General features: G+C 49.2%; 2 protein-coding genes and 1 pseudogene across 2 annotated transcripts; all 3 read right to left on the bottom strand.

The window, feature by feature from the left end:
- Window positions 1-2,357: 2,357 nt before the first annotated feature.
- Window positions 2,358-4,430, bottom strand: LOC117843383 (GDSL esterase/lipase At5g03600). The gene is made up of 3 exons (XM_034723964.2): window positions 4,309-4,430; window positions 3,587-4,206; window positions 2,358-3,484 (listed from the first exon to the last, which is right to left on the bottom strand). The coding sequence occupies exons 1-3, from the start codon at window positions 4,355-4,357 to the stop codon at window positions 2,960-2,962; spliced, it is 1,194 nt and encodes a 397-aa protein (XP_034579855.1). The 5' UTR covers window positions 4,358-4,430; the 3' UTR covers window positions 2,358-2,959.
- A 477-nt stretch (window positions 4,431-4,907) lies between these two features.
- LOC117842521 (E3 ubiquitin-protein ligase WAV3-like) lies at window positions 4,908-6,736 on the bottom strand (annotated as a pseudogene).
- Window positions 6,737-10,114: 3,378 nt separating this feature from the next.
- Window positions 10,115-11,908, bottom strand: LOC117846299 (GDSL esterase/lipase At5g03600). The gene is made up of 3 exons (XM_034727444.2): window positions 11,717-11,908; window positions 10,977-11,614; window positions 10,115-10,881 (listed from the first exon to the last, which is right to left on the bottom strand). Exons 1-3 carry the CDS (start codon window positions 11,763-11,765, stop codon window positions 10,357-10,359), a joined length of 1,212 nt encoding a protein of 403 aa, XP_034583335.1. The 5' UTR covers window positions 11,766-11,908; the 3' UTR covers window positions 10,115-10,356.
- Window positions 11,909-15,731: the final 3,823 nt, after the last annotated feature.

The following is a 15,731-nucleotide window of genomic DNA, read 5'->3' as shown; positions in this document are numbered from 1 at the left end:
CGCAGGTCACTCGGGAGGAGGAAGCATGCACAGCAGCCAGAGCAGCGAGCAGGCCCGCGACAGTGCAGCAGTGGGTGGCGAGCCAAGCCATGAACTTGGCCCAGGCAAGGCAGTAGCAGGTTGGGTGCATCGCGGCAGCCCAGCAGGAGCCAGTGGCCCAGGCCAGCGTGCTGGAGCCAGCAGCCCAGTTTGCTGCCAAAGCAGCTCGCGGCCCAAGGCGTGAGAGACAGGAGGCCAGCAGGCCATTTTTCCTTCCTGGCCCATCAAGTAGCACGGCACAGTCACCAGGTAGTTTTGGCACAGGTCAACAGCGCAGCACACAAGCAGGTCAGGCAACTCTGGTCTAGCAGTTCAGTTAATTGACGAAAGCATCAGGTAGCGTTGTTGTGCTTTGAAAGGGTTGCTATCTAGCTACAGTATTCAATGATTGGACTATCATTACTTCTTACGTGATAGCACTGTTATAATCTTAACACTTGGCTTGCTATTTCTAGTACTCGCTAGTCATGCTTAGTTTATCTAATTAATTGCCAATCCTTTCATGCATGCCTAGTTAAGTAAGTAATTAGCTAGTTAAGTAAGTAATTAGCAGTGTCTTTATTTTGTCTCTTGTGTGCAAATATGATGGAGTCGATTCATGATTTGTTTCCGCTGTGAATTGAATATTTCTTATCGTTCCTAGGGTGAGCCTGTCACGAGTTGACTTGCGTCATCTTGACGATACAACGCACAGTGTGCTTTGGGGTTGCGTTTGGGACATAGACCTTGTTTTCGTTAAGAATTAGTATAGGCTCCCATTCACCCCCCCTCTGGTCGCTCTTTCGGTCCTTCAGACTAAAAGATACACTTTACGCCTCTTGCCCTCATTCAATGCACCCTACCTCTCTCTCCCCCCTCCCCCGTCACCACTCACCAGCTCCCCTTCCTCTGCGCCGCCCGCCGCCGCTCCCGCCCGCCGCCGCTGCTCCCCCGCGCAGATCCGCCGCCACTCCCGGCCGCCGCCCGCCGCCGCCGCCCCCGCGCTGACCTGCCGCCGGCCGCCGCTTGCCCCCGCGGAGACCCGCCGCCGCTCCCGGCCGCCACTGGCCCCCGTGATCGAGCGTGTGCAGGAAGAAGAAGGGTGGGGAGGCAAATTGGAGGGGTAGCAACACAAGGGGCAAATATGACAATGTCCATCTCATAAGCAAGGTATCCAAACAGCTAGACTAAAAATAAGCAACTCCAAATAAGCAACTTTAAGCAACTTAAAGTTGCTTATAATAAGCAACTCAAACCAAACAGTCCCTTAATCATCCATAAGGCGGTGCAATTTTATCTTGCAGCCCAACAAGGAGTAGGCACAAATAAGGCGGTTCGTCCTTTGTATTTTGTGCAAATAAACAAAAAAAATGAAGTATATGAGATTGCAGAAGTAATTAGATAAAAGATGATCGACACATAGTATGCAACCTCAGATCATGGCGGAGGAGCTCTTTTCTTGGAGGTCGTGAGAGACAGGGAGAGATCGTGAGGGGATGGTGAGGGCAGCCTAACTGGATTGGGCCCATTCGTGATGATGTGGTCTGTTTTGAAATATTGGGGAGGCTAGTTTTTGGAGATTTGCTGCGGGATGATAATATTTTAGAAAAAAAAATTTAGAAGAGCCTCCAATATATAATTTTGAGGGAGAATTTTTTGGGAGACTCTTGAAGCTGCTCTTATTGTAGTTAATCTAGGGAGGCTACCCATAGTGGTAATTGTGAGTGTTTTGCGGTGTAGTCGTTTGCACCAATCTTCCTATTAGCTCTCCTAATAAATGGCAGCCGAAGATATAGATACGGTATATCTTCAGCTGCCATTTATTAATTCTATTATTCGGGAGAGATCAAACCATATCTTTGTCATTTACGAATAGCTGATTTTATTTTGCTACTGCCTTCTTCTAGTTCTATGTAAACAACTAGGACGTAGGAGATAGCACAACAAATCCAAACTAGGTAAGTCGTTGGTCCAGACGACAAAGCAATACGTAGCCATTGCTCTCCATATCATCAGATCATGTCGCGCGTCAAGAAGCATAGTATAGTGTTTTTTGTTCTTAGCTGCTCTTGTTGTGATGGCACAGTTTTCTCTACTTGTAATGCAGATGGTAAGTCGTGGTACGCGAACTAGCCACCCAGCCAAAATCTGATACGCAATAATACTTGTTCCTTACTTCCTTGTAGTTTTTGATATGTGTTCTTTGTATCATCACAATATTTTGAGCTGACTTCTATGTTCAAACTATAGGATCTTCCTTTTCCATGTGCTGAGTTATTACTTTTACAATCTTAAAGTTTTTGCTAATGCTCAAATTATATACTACCCCCGTTCCTTTTTAAATTAATGACGTTCAGACCAAAAAGTTTAGCCGTACAAAGCTCCTGTATCTTTGCTTTGTTTTTGTGGTCTACTAATTAATTGGTGCGGGGATGAACGCTTATCTCTCTCACAAAGAAAAGTTTTGTTTCGTAACAAGTCGTCGCGGTTCGTCCTTAATTTGTATTTTGCGCAAATAAACAAAAAAAAAGATTATGGAATTGCAGAAGTAATTAAATTGAGCAGATAAAAGATGATCTACACATAGTATGCAACCAAACGAACAAGATATATTAAGATGGTGTGCCAGCATTGTCAGCACAGTTGATCGATGATGACAAACTATAGCATTGTCAACACAGTTGACACCAAAACCTAGACCACCAATAAGCATGGACGAAGAATTGTTTATTCCGTAAACTACTAGCTAGCTAGGCACCTAATCCGAACTGACTAACCGAAACTATCTAATCCAAATTTTCTCGTCCATTTCTGTTATTCCAATCGATCGATGGCCATCAGAAGTGCTCGAGGTTGGAGTGCCTAATCTGAACTGACTAACCGAAACTATCTAATCCAAATCTTCTCGTCCATTTCTGTTATTCCAATCGATCGATGGCCATCAGAAGTGCTCGAGGTTGGAGACTCCGAGGAACGCCATGATTGGGCCCTGGAGCAGCTGCATGACGGCCCTCCATCCGGCCTGCGTGGGGTGCTCGTTGTCCCAGAAGAAGTACTCCTCCGGGTGTTCGCAGAGCGAGTAGCGCCCGTCGAGGCCGCAGTAGTCGCCGGCGTCTTCGTCGTCGACCTCGCAGCAGGGCCGGAGGCGCTCCTTGAACTGCTTCCCGTAGAGCGTCGACCCTTCCTTGGGCTCCACCAGGTCCCTCACCACGCTGTTCACGTCCAGGAGCATCACGTTCTCCTCGCCGCCCAGCCGGTCACGGAGCGCCGTGTTGTGCACATCGGAGACCCAGTTGCGGCTGTCGTCGCAGGAGCTGTAGGGGTCGCTGGATTGCCTCGTCAGCCACGGCGTGCAGCCGTACGAGATCACCGTGTTCACCAGGACCTTGGGGACGCCCAGGTCCTGCAGATCCGACACGATGCTCGCCAACTCATCGATCACCTTCGATATCGTATCGTTCATCGCCTGCAAATGCAATGGGATTAAATATAATGATCCATCAATACTACTATACGTAGATGTGTATATTGGCGAAATACATATAGCAAATACCCAGGTACTACTCACGTCGTTATTGGCGTATGCGTAGTCGTCGCCGGAGTAGGCGAGGAGCGCCACCGAGTCCCTCAGGTCCTTGCGCTCGACCACGCCGTCCCTGATCAGGTTCCTCAGCTGCTGGACCTGCGCCCTGAGCTTGGGCACGCCCGCCGACGTATCCAGCGCGACGGAGCCGCCGACGGCGAAGTTCAGGCCGGCGGCGTCGATGCCGTCGTCCCAGTCGTCGTACGTGTAGGGCGGGGGTGACTCGCTGCGGCCCATGATCTTGGCCAGAAAGTCCGGCTGCACCAGGCCGTCGGAGAAGCGGCCGCTCGGCTGCCTGCCGTGCGCCGTGTCCGACATGCCGAAGGGGGAGCGCCACGAGCGGGAGCCGTAGCCGAGTTGGGGGTCCGAGTCGCCGTTGCCGGTGTCGGCGAAGTCGTCCCCGAACACCAACAGCTTCTTGGGCTTGGCATCAGCAGTGGGGCTATCGGTATCATCATCATCATCAGAAGGGGGGCTATCGGTATCACCATCATCATCAGTAGGGGGGCTATCGATATCATGATGGTGGCCGTGGTGACGGTGGCGCCGCTGGGACGACACGTCGCCGGCGGCCACCGCTCGGGACTCCGCCACACGGCTTGCGCCTGCATGCATATGCAGCCGTAGGTAAGTAGATGCAACACCACATACACATATGCATGAGATACAACAGTGCGAATGCTAATGTTGACAATAGAGTAGCTTACCGTTGAGCAGCAAGAAGAGGACGAAGCAGCTAATGGCCAAAGAATTCATGGTGAGAGGTGAATGAACAGATCGGATTTTTTTTTCTTATGGGAAAGGAGCTGCTCGAGAGAGAAGCTAGTTTGGGCCTGCGTGGGAACAACGTACGGCTTATCTATTTATAGTCCAGCATCAAGCAAATTGAATTAGAGATTGCGGGGAGAGGTTTTTGAGCACCCTAGAGTTTTAGTTGGCACAAAATTACATCCGTGAATACACCTTTTTTGAGCTTTTTGGAGAAAAAAAATCCATAGGTGTTGTCTAGCAAATATAAAAATTATAATCTAGACTCATTCACGGAAACGGACTTTTTTAGTCCTCACTCGGAAGATGCATCCATAGTCCCATTTTTAATTTGTTGCGGACTTCATCAGAATTTTCCCGATCGAAGATAATATAATAAGAAATTATATATCGAAAAACTGAAAGCATAACATTATCGAAAAAAATGAAGTACCAAAACAATAGATTTCTCGAACGCTGATGGACTGTATATGACAATCGTCGCAGCAGCAAATTAAACTACTCAAAAGCTTGTAATCTGGCAAAATCTGTTAGCTGATCACTCTGCAAATCGTAAATGCATCCTCTTGGCCGGCGGCGGGGACGACGACGTATGTTGCTGCTGGCGCGCGCTCCGCGAAATCTTCACCATGTTCTGCATCGCCGGAGTCGCGTACGGCCGCGGTGCAGCTCCGCCTCCTAGCCGGAGTATACCCCCACGTCCAGCACCGCGGCCCGGACGTACAAAGTGTGTTGGCGGCCGCACTGCCACCGACAAGGCGTGTTGCTGCCTGTGCGAGCTCATGCCGGAAAGCATGGCCGCGCGGCCCGCGTTTGCTCGTACTCCCTCCGGCTCGCCACGCGGGCGGCGAGGTCGCTCAGCTCGTCCTCCAGCGCGTCGGGTCCCCGGCCATCCCCGGCGCCGAGCGCCGCACGGCCTCCTGCCCGCCCTCGAGTATGCGCGCCGCCTTCGCGTGCTCGCCGCGCTCGGCCGCCGCCCGTGCGGCGGCCATGTCCTCCGTCGCTGTCACGCGGACGCGCTCCCGCACCACTTCCATGGACAGTCCGTCGGGCACTTGGGACAATGGCCTCAGCACCACGGCGTCGTCGCCGGCAACGTCTTCGCAGCACCCTCTCACCGCGTCTTGGTACGAGCATCTCACTTTGATCAGTTGGGTGACCTCTTCCGTAGCTTCGGCTGCCGGCACGCGCACGAACACCAAGAAGCGCCTCTCCTCGTCCGCGTAGAGCTCGCCGACGTCCACCGAGGCGGCCCGGCGGTCCGCGTCGACGCGGTTCTCGTAGCGGCCCGACTTGACGCCCAGGACTCGCACGCCCGGGTGCACGCACGCCACGGCGACGCGCACGTCCTGCATGGCGACCGAGAGGAGCCCGCCGACGCACTGCGCGAACGAGTCCTGGATGGCCGCCTGGTTCTCGACGAAGGAGAACGTGCCGCCCGTCTCCTCCGCGACGGTGTGCATCGCCGCCGCGTCGTGGTCGGTGCCGAAGCCGAACGTGTGGATGGGCGCCGCGCGGCCCCTGAAAGAAGGTGGCACGAGATCGACGTGCCGACGCGGCACGTACCCATCCCGCCCGTCGGAGAGGAGGATGACGCTGGTGACGGCGTTACTGTGCCGGCGGTCGTCGAGCACCCTGGTGGCCACGCGGAGGCCCTCGCCGATGTTGGTGCCGCCGCCCGCGGCGAGGGCCTCCACGGCGCGCTTCGCCGAGGCCTTCCCGTCGGCCGCCATGCGCGCGAGCCGGACCACGCGGGTCGCGTCGTTCGAGAAGGAGACGACGCTGAGGCGGTCGGTCGGGCCGAGGTTGTCGATGACGAACCCCACGGCCTGCTTCACCAGGCGCAGCTTCTCGCCGCGCATGCTGCCGCTGACGTCGATCACCGTCACGAGGTCGAGCGGCGCGCGCCGCGCGCCCGCGGCCGCCGCCCCCGGCGCCACGGCGTGCACGAGCACCGCGAAGCTGCCCCTGGACGCGCCCCTGGCCACGGCCGGTCGCTCGCAGTGCGTCTTAACTGCCACCACCGCGTGGTCGGCCGCATCTCGCGACGCCTCGACGGTCTGATCCGCCACCGGCGGGTCGTCGTCGTCGTCGTACGGGCCATGGTTATGATGACGATGAGAAGACGACGGTCGCCTTGCGGGAGGAGGACTGGAGGAGAACGGCAGGTCTTGCCACGCGGCCTTGCAGATCGGGCAGTCCCTGTGGCCGTGCGCGACGCTGCGGAGATGCAGCGGTGGTGGAAGAAGTGGGAGCACTCGGCCGTGAAGATGGCCTGGCCCCGGCCGACGTCGCCGAGGCAGATGGCGCACGGGTCGGCAGCGGCGTCGCCCTCCATCGCGACGCGCCTAGGCCCTGGCTAGGGATCGCTTCAGATTGGCCGCCCTTGAGGCTACGAAATACGAATATATGCCGGAGATCGGTGTGTGGACGTGCCGTGATCGGCTCCGAAAGGTGTCCTGTGCGTACCCGCCCTTGATGCATGCCGCGTAGACACGCAGGAGATCGACCGGACCCTCTCGGCTCGGTATGCACAAAAACGTGTCACCTTCTTTGGGAACTTTGCATTGTTTGGGAATTGTTACTTGCCCAGGTTTCTCTCTAGAGTACGTACACATGCAGCTGCACAGGTGAAGGAGGCACAACAATTGCACATCCTGACAGGGAACTAACGTAACGCTAGCACTTGTGCAAAAGCTTCTGCAAGTGACTTTGAAGGCATTTGTTGTGACTAGAACTTCTGGAAATGACTTTGAAAGCATGCATGTCCCAGTGCAGACCACAGAAGTTTTACAGTAGAGCACATTGTGATTGTAAAATGTCTGACAGTAGAGCACGTTAATGAAATTGTGGGTGGACTTTAGATCAAATATTAATTGGATGTATTGACAGGAGATATAACAGGATTGCTACTTGAGATGATCTAAAAATCGTCTGGGTTCTTGCCTGCAGGTTTCTCTAGTTTCGACTTTCGAGTCTCTAGCTAAATGGTTTAGCTCGATCTGCTGCTATGTGGAGCTTATGGAAACACCTTTTGCTTTCAGTCTGGCAGGTGACGGGACTTGCAGCTGGTGTGGCATCCCATGCTCGCAATGGCCAAAGCCTCAAGAATAGGGAGCAAGTCTGTCCCTTTCGCGTCTGTCCCTTTCGCCGTCTGCACCTGTACAAAGGCTGGCAACCTTCCTAGCGTCCCGACTAAAATTTCCGGTTCCCATCCATTTCCGTCAAATTTTTGATCATATTGGTTCGTTTGTGTACACCTGTATAACCCGCTCCCGGCTGTCCCGCTCCTACTCCTGCAACGAAATGCGGGAGCGGAAATGAGAGGGGTTTTCCCACCCATTTCCATCCGTTTTCATCACTATCCGTGATCCTTGCGTGCAATGCAAGTGTGCAACCGAACTACCACTTCCAGGATCTACCTCCATCGACCACCGTGTTATACCCTTTTCTTTTTTACCGAAAAAGAAGTTAGGAAACCCTACCCTTTTTTATATTTTTTTCTTTTTTACTGAAATAAGGTAACCCTACCTTTTTTTACAATTCTTTTATTCCAAACCCGTTTATTTCGCTCCCACGGACAATCCAACCTGAGCCTGCTAGGTGCTACTAGGCTAGAGACTCTCTCGTCGTATTATAATTCTACCTCTAGCTTAATATTAGTTTCTCTCTCACAAAGAAAAGTTTTGTTTTGTAGCTAGTCGTCGCAGTTCGTCCTTTGCAAATAAAAAAAATGAAGTTTATGAGATTGCAGAAGTAATTAAATTGAGCAGATAAAAGATGATCTACACATAGTATGCAACCAAATGAAGCGTCATTCTTCTAACTGATCGATGATGACAAAATATAGCATTGTCAACACAGTTGCCACAGTTGGGAATCGGCCGATTGAAGTAACATTGTTTTGGCCGATTGGCAAAAGGGGTCGGTGAAGGTCGGCCGATTGGAAGCTGGAGCGGCTTGGCTAGTGTGGGTCTAAGGTGGGCCAGGGAAAAAGATTGCTGAAGAAAGAGATTGGCCCATGGGTATATGATGACCAATTCCGATACGAGTTGTGTTATCATTTAAAATTAGAGATAGATCCTAGTCGGTTAGGAAATCAGTTGTAACAGGCTATAAATAGCTGCCTCTGGAGATTTGTAAACACACATCAATCAATACAACCAATCTACTTTTTCCTCGTAATTTACTTTCAAGTCGGCGACTTTGCCAAAATACTTTTTCTTTCACGAGTTCGTATGGGTTGGCAGGGCTGCATCGACATGATCTCCGACCGATTCCGTAAGTTTCGTTTACCGAGTAATATCTAAGCTTTAACTTCGGGCACATCGCTGTTGTTTCATTTAGATTTATTCACTAGTTATCGATACTAACTAGAATCGTAGGTTCTACCTGTTATTTTAGTTTATCACCAGTTATCCAGCTTGAGATACGAACTGTCGGCTTTTATTGCTTTCCTTCTCTGTTATCATATAGCCGATTAGATCTATCCTAAGTGGTGTTTCTCTAGCGTTGTTTAGTGTGCTCTAGTAGCTTTTCTTTACAATCGCTACGCGGTATTGGCTATTTTATAGCAGGTTACCCCTACAGTGAATCGGCCGATTCGCCGACACGCTTTTGAAGATAGATCGGAATTCTAGCCGATCGCAACCCCTAGAATTTATTCCTTTTATTTCCTTGTCAATCAACAGGTCAGATTGACTGGCACGCCGCGTGAACCGCACCCGGACGATAACCCGAATAGGAGTTAAGCAGATTCTCCCGGGTCGTGTGTCCGACGCTAAGGATCATCGGTCAATTTTTAGCGCCAACACTCTCCTAATAAATGTGAACAAAAGATACGGTATATCTTCGGCTGCCATTTATTAATTCTATTATTCGGGAGAGATCAAACCATATCTTTGTCATTTACGAATAGCTGATTTTATTTAGCTACTGCCTTCTTCTAGTTCTATATAAACAACTAGGACGTAGGAGATAGCACAACAAATCCAAACTAGGTAAGTCGTTGGTCCAGACGACAAAGCAATACGTAGTCATTGCTCTCCATATCATCAGATCATGTCGCGTGTCAAGAAGCATAGTATAGTTTTTTTGTTCTTAGCTGCTCTTGTTGTGACGGCACAGTTTTCTCTACTTGTAATGCAGATGGTAAGTGGTGGTACGCGAACACAGCTAGCCACCCAGCCAAAATCTGATACGCAATAATACTTGTTCCTTACTTCCTTGTAGTTTTTGATATGTGTTCTTTGTATCATCACAATATTTTGAGCTTACTTCTATGTTCAAACCATAGGATCTTCCTTTTCCATGTGCTGAGTTATTACTTTTACAACCTTAAAGTTTTTGCTAATGCTCAAATTATATACTACCCCCGTTCCTTTTTAAATTAATGACGTTCATACCAAAAAGTTTAGCCGTACAAAGCTCCTGTATCTTTGCTTTGTTTTTGTGGTCTACTAATTAATTGGTGCGGGGATGAACGCTGACAGGAGGAAGGAAGGGAGCAAATCCTATTGCAAGGTTGCCCCTGGGCATACCGGGAAAAGTAGAGACTTTTGTTGCGGCACTATGAATGCAATTAAGAAATCACTTCTTCGATGGCGTTGGTTTGGCTTATCTCTCTCACAAAGAAAAGTTCTGTTTCGTAACAAGTCGTCGCGGTTCGTCCTTTGTATTTTGTGCAAATAAACAAAAAAAAGAAGATTATAGGATTGCAGAAGTAATTAAATTGAGCAAATAAAAGATGATCTACTATGTAGTATGCAACCAAACGAAGCGACATTCTTCTAAGTGATCGATGATGACAAACTATAGCATTGTCAACACAGTTGACACCAAAACCTAGACCACCAATAAGCATGGATGAAGAATTGTTTATTCCCTTAACTACTAGCTAGCTAGGCACCTAATCCGAACTGACTAACCGAAACTATCTAATCCAAATCTTCTCGTCCATTTCTGTTATTCCAATCGATCGACGGCCATCAGAAGTGCTCGAGGTTGGAGATTCCGAGGAACGCCATGATTGGGCCCTGGAGCAGCTGCATGACGGCCCTCCATCCGGCCTGCGTGGGGTGCTCAATGTCCCAGAAGAAGTACTCCTCCGGGTGTTCGCAGAGCGAGTAGCGCCCGTCGAGGCCGCAGTAGTCGCCGGCGTCATCGTCGGCGGCCTCGCAGCAGGGCCGGAGGCGCTCCTTGAACTGCTTCCCGTAGAGCGTCGACCCTTCCTTGGGCTCCACCAGATCCCTCACCACGCTGTTCACGTCCAGGAGCATCACGTCCTCCTCGCCGCCCAGCCGGTCACGGAGGGCCGTGTTGTGCTCGTCGGAGACCCAGCTGCGGCCGTCGTCACAGGAGCTGTAGGGGTTGCTGGATCGCCTCGTCAGCCACGGCGTGCAGCCGTACGAGATCACCGTGTTCACCAGGACCTTGGGGACGCCCAGGTCCTGCAGATCCGACACGATGCTCGCCACCTCATCGATCACCTTCGATATCGTATCGTTCATCGCCTGCAAATGCATGGGATCCATCAATATTGTACTACAGCGTAGATGTATATATACATATAGCAGCTACATCTAAGAATACCCAGGATACTACTCACGTCGTTATCGACGTATGCGTAGTCGCCGCCGGAGTAGGTGAGGAGCGCCACCGAGTCCCTCAGGTCCTTGCGCTCGACCACGCCGTCCCTAATCAGGTTCCTCAGCTGCTGGACCTGCGCCCTGAGCTTGGGCACGCCCTCCGGCGCGGGCACGCCCGCCGGCGTATCCAGCGCGACGGAGAAGCCGACGGCGAAGTTCAGGCCGGCGGCGTCGATGCCGTCGTCCCAGTCGTCGTACGTGTAGGGCGGGGGTGACTCGCTGTGGCCCAAGATCTTGGCCAGAAAGTCCGGCTGCACCAGGCCGTCGGAGAAGCGGCCGCTCGGCTGCCTGCCGTGCGCCGTGTCCGACATGCCGAAGGGGGAGCGCCACGAGCGGGAGAGTACGCCGCGTTTGGGGTCCGAGTCGCCGTTGCCGGTGTCGGCGAAGTCGTCCCCGAACACCAACAGCTTCTTGGGCTTGGCATCAGCAGGGGGCCTATCGGCATCATCATCATCATCAGAAGGGGGGCTATCGGTATCACCATCATCATCAGTAGGGGGGCTATCGATATCATGATGGTGGCCGTGGTGACGGTGGCGCCGCTGGGACGACACGTCGCCGGCGGCCACCGCTCGGGACTCCGCCACACGGCTTGCGCCTGCATGCATATGCAGCCGTAGGTAAGTAGATGCAACACCACATACACATATGCATGAGATACAACAGTGCGAATGCTAATGTTGACAATAGAGTAGCTTACCGTTGAGCAGCAAGAAGAGGACGAAGCAGCTAATGGCCAAAGAATTCATGGTGAGAGGTGAATGAACAGATCGGATTTTTTTTTTCCTTATGGGAAAGGAGCTGCTCGAGAGAGAAGCTAGTTTGGGCCTGCGTGGGAACGACGTACGGCTTATCTATTTATAGCCCAGCATCAAGCAAATTGAATTAGAGATTGCGGAGAGGTTTATCTCTTGCACGTATTTGTTCAAGCAAATTGAATTACACGTATTTGTTTTTATTTAATGTTGCAGAGTATCTTAACTACATATAGAGCTTTATCTGTTGCGCGTATTTATTTTTATTTCCTGTTGCGGAGTATCTTAACTGTATGCAGCTACAGCTATTAGTATCAAGATTCGCCTTCCCTTTCTCCCCTTCCATAGGTCCCTTTCTCTCGGGGCGGCGACGCTGTGAGGTGGACCGAGGATGACGCGGAGCAATCGAGCTGGAGCTGGAGCCGGCCCACCTGTCAGCGATCGCTACATTAACTGAGACGCCACCGTCCAACGCGGTTAGAGATATTCTGATTCCGTTCGATGTGGATTCCAAGAAATGAGATTTTTTTTTTGCACAGTACTAAGTAGGATTTTTTTTACATATCACGTAACACTATCCATTTTTGACTCTCCGTTTAACTCTCTATCCAAGTTGTCAAAAAAATTTCTCTTCATATTGAGTTACTCCCTTAAACAAACTATCCATTTCCCACCCTCCAAATCCTAATAGTTAGTTTCCTCTCTAGAAATCTACACTATCCATCCACTTCAACAGTCTCTTCATTTCGCACTACAACAGACTTTCCATTTCGCACTCTCCATTTTGCACATTTGGTAAGCCAAACCTGCTTGCCAAGTTTGGAGATTGTGGAAGGGTATTTGGCAAGCCGCATGGGATGGCCAGGGGGCGCAGGGCATGCAGTGCAGAGGATGGGTGCGTGCTGCTGTTGTGGTGCCGGCACTTGTGTCTGTGCCGCGGGTGTGAGGCGGTTGCCAAGGAGTGCTCGTAGATAGCGGCAGCTACTGCTGGTGCTTGAGTGTGCAGAGGTCTTGGTGCTGACGGGAGAGATAAGGTTGCAAGTTGGCTTGATTAAATTGAGTAGTAACACATTGTGTTGGATTTGGTGTATCGGTTGAATTTGTGAGCTGAAAATTGCATGATGATTGCTCGATTAGACACGGAAGGAGGACACGCTGCTGCTTGCTTGCTTCGTGGAACAGGAGATGCAAGAGCTGATGATATGCTTGGTCCGGCTGCCTGATCATGGCGGAGGAGCTCTTTTCTTGGAGGTCGTGAGGGGAGGGAGAGATCGTGAGGGGAAGGTGAGGGCAGCCTAACTGGATTGGACCCATTCGTGATGATGTGGTCTGTTTTGAAATATTGGGGAGGCTAGTTTTTGAAGATTTGCTGCGGGATGATAATATTTTGGGGAAAATTTTTTTTGGAAGAGCCTCCATTTCATAATTTTGAGGGAGAATTTTTTGGAAGACTGTTGAAGTTGCTCTGATTGTAGTTAATCTAGGGAGGCTACCCATAGTGGTAATTGTGAGTGTTTTGCGGTGTAGTCGTTTGCACCAATCTTCCTATTAGCTCTCTGTTGACGCTAGATTTTGACATGTGTTTTGAATCGGCGTCAAGGAAGGAAAAGACTAGCCGATACGGGAAGCTAAAAGCTACAGTTGGGAATTGGTCGATTGAAGTAACATTATTTCAGCCGATTGACAAAAGGGGTCGGTGAAGGTCGGCCGATTGGAAGCTGAAGTGGCTTGGCTAGTGTGGGTCTAAGGTGGGTCAGGGAAAAGATAGTTGAACAAAGAGATTGGCCCGTGGGTATATGATGACCAACCAAACGAACAAGATATATTTAGATGGTGTGCCATTCTTCTAACTGATCGATGATGATAAAGTACAGCATTGTCAACACACTTGACACCAAAACCTAGACCACCAATAAGCATGGACGAAGAATTATTTATTCCCTAAACTACTAGCTAGCTAGGCACCTAATCCGAACTGACTAACCGAAACTATCTAATCCAAATCTTCTCGTCCATTTCTATTGTTCCAATCGATCGATGGCCATCATAAGTGCTCGAGGTTGGAGACTCCGAGGGTTCAACCGGTCATCTTCAAAACCGGTCTGTTCAACCATCCAAACCGATCACCTATCTGTCTCAAACCTTCAATAAAACTTGTAGAGGGTTGAATCAACTGCAACTACAAGTGATTCATATCACTTTTGTTCCATCGATCAAGAGATTTGGAGGTACAACTTTCTCAATTTGGGCCCAAAACTCGAGCTCTCTCTGAACCTGACTGAAACAGTGCCGTTTTCAAACTTGGAGCTCAGATTTGAATATCCAAATTCACTTTTCTAAATTCAAAAACCAGCATAACTTGTTAACCATAGACTGGAGATTCCATTTTGCCTGTTGTCATACAACATTCTTTTGTTAAACTTTCCTGAATATTGAGCCAAAGTTGGTTGTTTATTACTGAACATGGATGGCCAATAACTTGGTCATTCAGTTTCGTCAGTAGAGTTCAGCAGCGCTCGATTCAAACTTTGGGTTTTATTAACATTCAAACCAACTTTTCCTTGCTCAAGAACTAATGTAATCTGTCAACCATAGCTCACACATCCCATTTTGGGTGTTGTTTCCTATCATCTGGTTGTAGGAATTCTCTGAAATTTTCAATCAAAATTGACCTGTACACTGACTCAGTGTCACTGGTGTTAAATCTTCCGTTTCATCAGGCATGTAGACAGCACATTGCTCGCTTGCACACTCTTTGTGTGGCTATACTAACATGACACCACTACACTACATGGCTACCTTGCAATCTTCTACTTGAAACCTCTTATGCCATGGTATGACTAGGAGGTAGGGGAGCATCTCTATTTATAGGTGCTCATGATTATTGTGGTGTTGCCATGTGATAACTTTTACATTGTTCCATACAAAATATCCTAACTCTAGAACCCTCCTCATCCTAATCTAGTTTCTTATATTTCTACCATATTAAAATATCTAGTTCTAAAGTATTCATGCATTCTCTCCAATTTTCTAGAACTTTCTTACCTTACCATGATCTTATTCTTATATATGGCAAAGTTAGTCTCTTGAGATCTTCACAATCTTCTATAATGTTCCAAGTATGCATTACATATTTCAACATTTTGCATACGTTAATGTAATTGGTAGTCAAAGTAGTGTATCTAGTGACCACGTTGCTATGCTAAACGAAACTTATTTGTGATTAGAGAGAGCATTGAATCTAGGAGAACTCTAATGATATTTAATCAGCTTTAGCTTAGGAACCCATTAACTACCCATGTTTATTTTTGTTACAAATACTTGAATGGTTATGGCCTCTAATATATCATGAAGTTGTTTCTAATCAAGTGTCTATCATAGAAAAGTATGCCATTGTGATGTTCAATGTAACTAATTATCATGAACTTATTCTTTGATAAAGTGAACTTATTCTTTGAGAAAGGAGCTGATCGAGAGAGAAGTTTGGCTCTGCGTGCTAGGGGAGGGAACACGTACGGCTTATTTATAGCCCAGCATCAAATAAAGTTAGGGATTACGTACGGAGAGCTTTATCTCTTGTGCATATTTGTTTTTATTTTCTGTTGTGGAGTATCTTAACTGCATGAAGCTACAGTTGTTAGTATCTCTGTCGGTAGTCATCGGTTGTTGCGTGAGCCGGCTGGATTCTGTCATTTTTTTTTTGAAATACCATATTCAATATTTACTTGGTAAAGTGAGAATGTAACGGGCTTTGATGATGTCTTCTAGCTAGTCTGTAACCATTAGGGCCTCTAGGCCGAGCTCCGACTGGGGGTGCAACGAATGCTCACTGCCTTTGATGACTCAAACGATATTTTTCTCTTGGTCCTTTATCTTTGTGTTGACCTTAAGTTATAAGCCATTTATTTATTTCAACATCGACCATATCCTCAAAATGTACCCATTTCTCTCCCAAACCCT

This window comes from Setaria viridis, chromosome 2 (genome assembly GCF_005286985.2).
Source record: "Setaria viridis chromosome 2, Setaria_viridis_v4.0, whole genome shotgun sequence".
Lineage (NCBI taxonomy): Eukaryota > Viridiplantae > Streptophyta > Magnoliopsida > Poales > Poaceae > Setaria > Setaria viridis.
This window is presented reverse-complemented; position numbering and strand designations above follow the sequence as displayed.

What these genes read in the sequence shown, in the direction of transcription:
- LOC117843383 (XM_034723964.2), bottom strand. Translation starts at nt 4,357, where the DNA reads ATGAATTCTTTGGCCATTAGCTGCTTCGTCCTCTTCTTGCTGCTCAAC. An exon ending in CCTCTTCTTGCTGCTCAACG is followed by an intron (nt 4,207 to 4,308) that starts GTAAGCTACTCT and finishes ATATGCATGCAG; the next exon opens with GCGCAAGCCGTGTGGCGGAG. An exon ending in ACGCATACGCCAATAACGAC is followed by an intron (nt 3,485 to 3,586) that starts GTGAGTAGTACC and finishes TTGCATTTGCAG; the next exon opens with GCGATGAACGATACGATATC.
- LOC117846299 (XM_034727444.2), bottom strand. Translation starts at nt 11,765, where the DNA reads ATGAATTCTTTGGCCATTAGCTGCTTCGTCCTCTTCTTGCTGCTCAAC. An exon ending in CCTCTTCTTGCTGCTCAACG is followed by an intron (nt 11,615 to 11,716) that starts GTAAGCTACTCT and finishes ATATGCATGCAG; the next exon opens with GCGCAAGCCGTGTGGCGGAG. An exon ending in ACGCATACGTCGATAACGAC is followed by an intron (nt 10,882 to 10,976) that starts GTGAGTAGTATC and finishes ATGCATTTGCAG; the next exon opens with GCGATGAACGATACGATATC.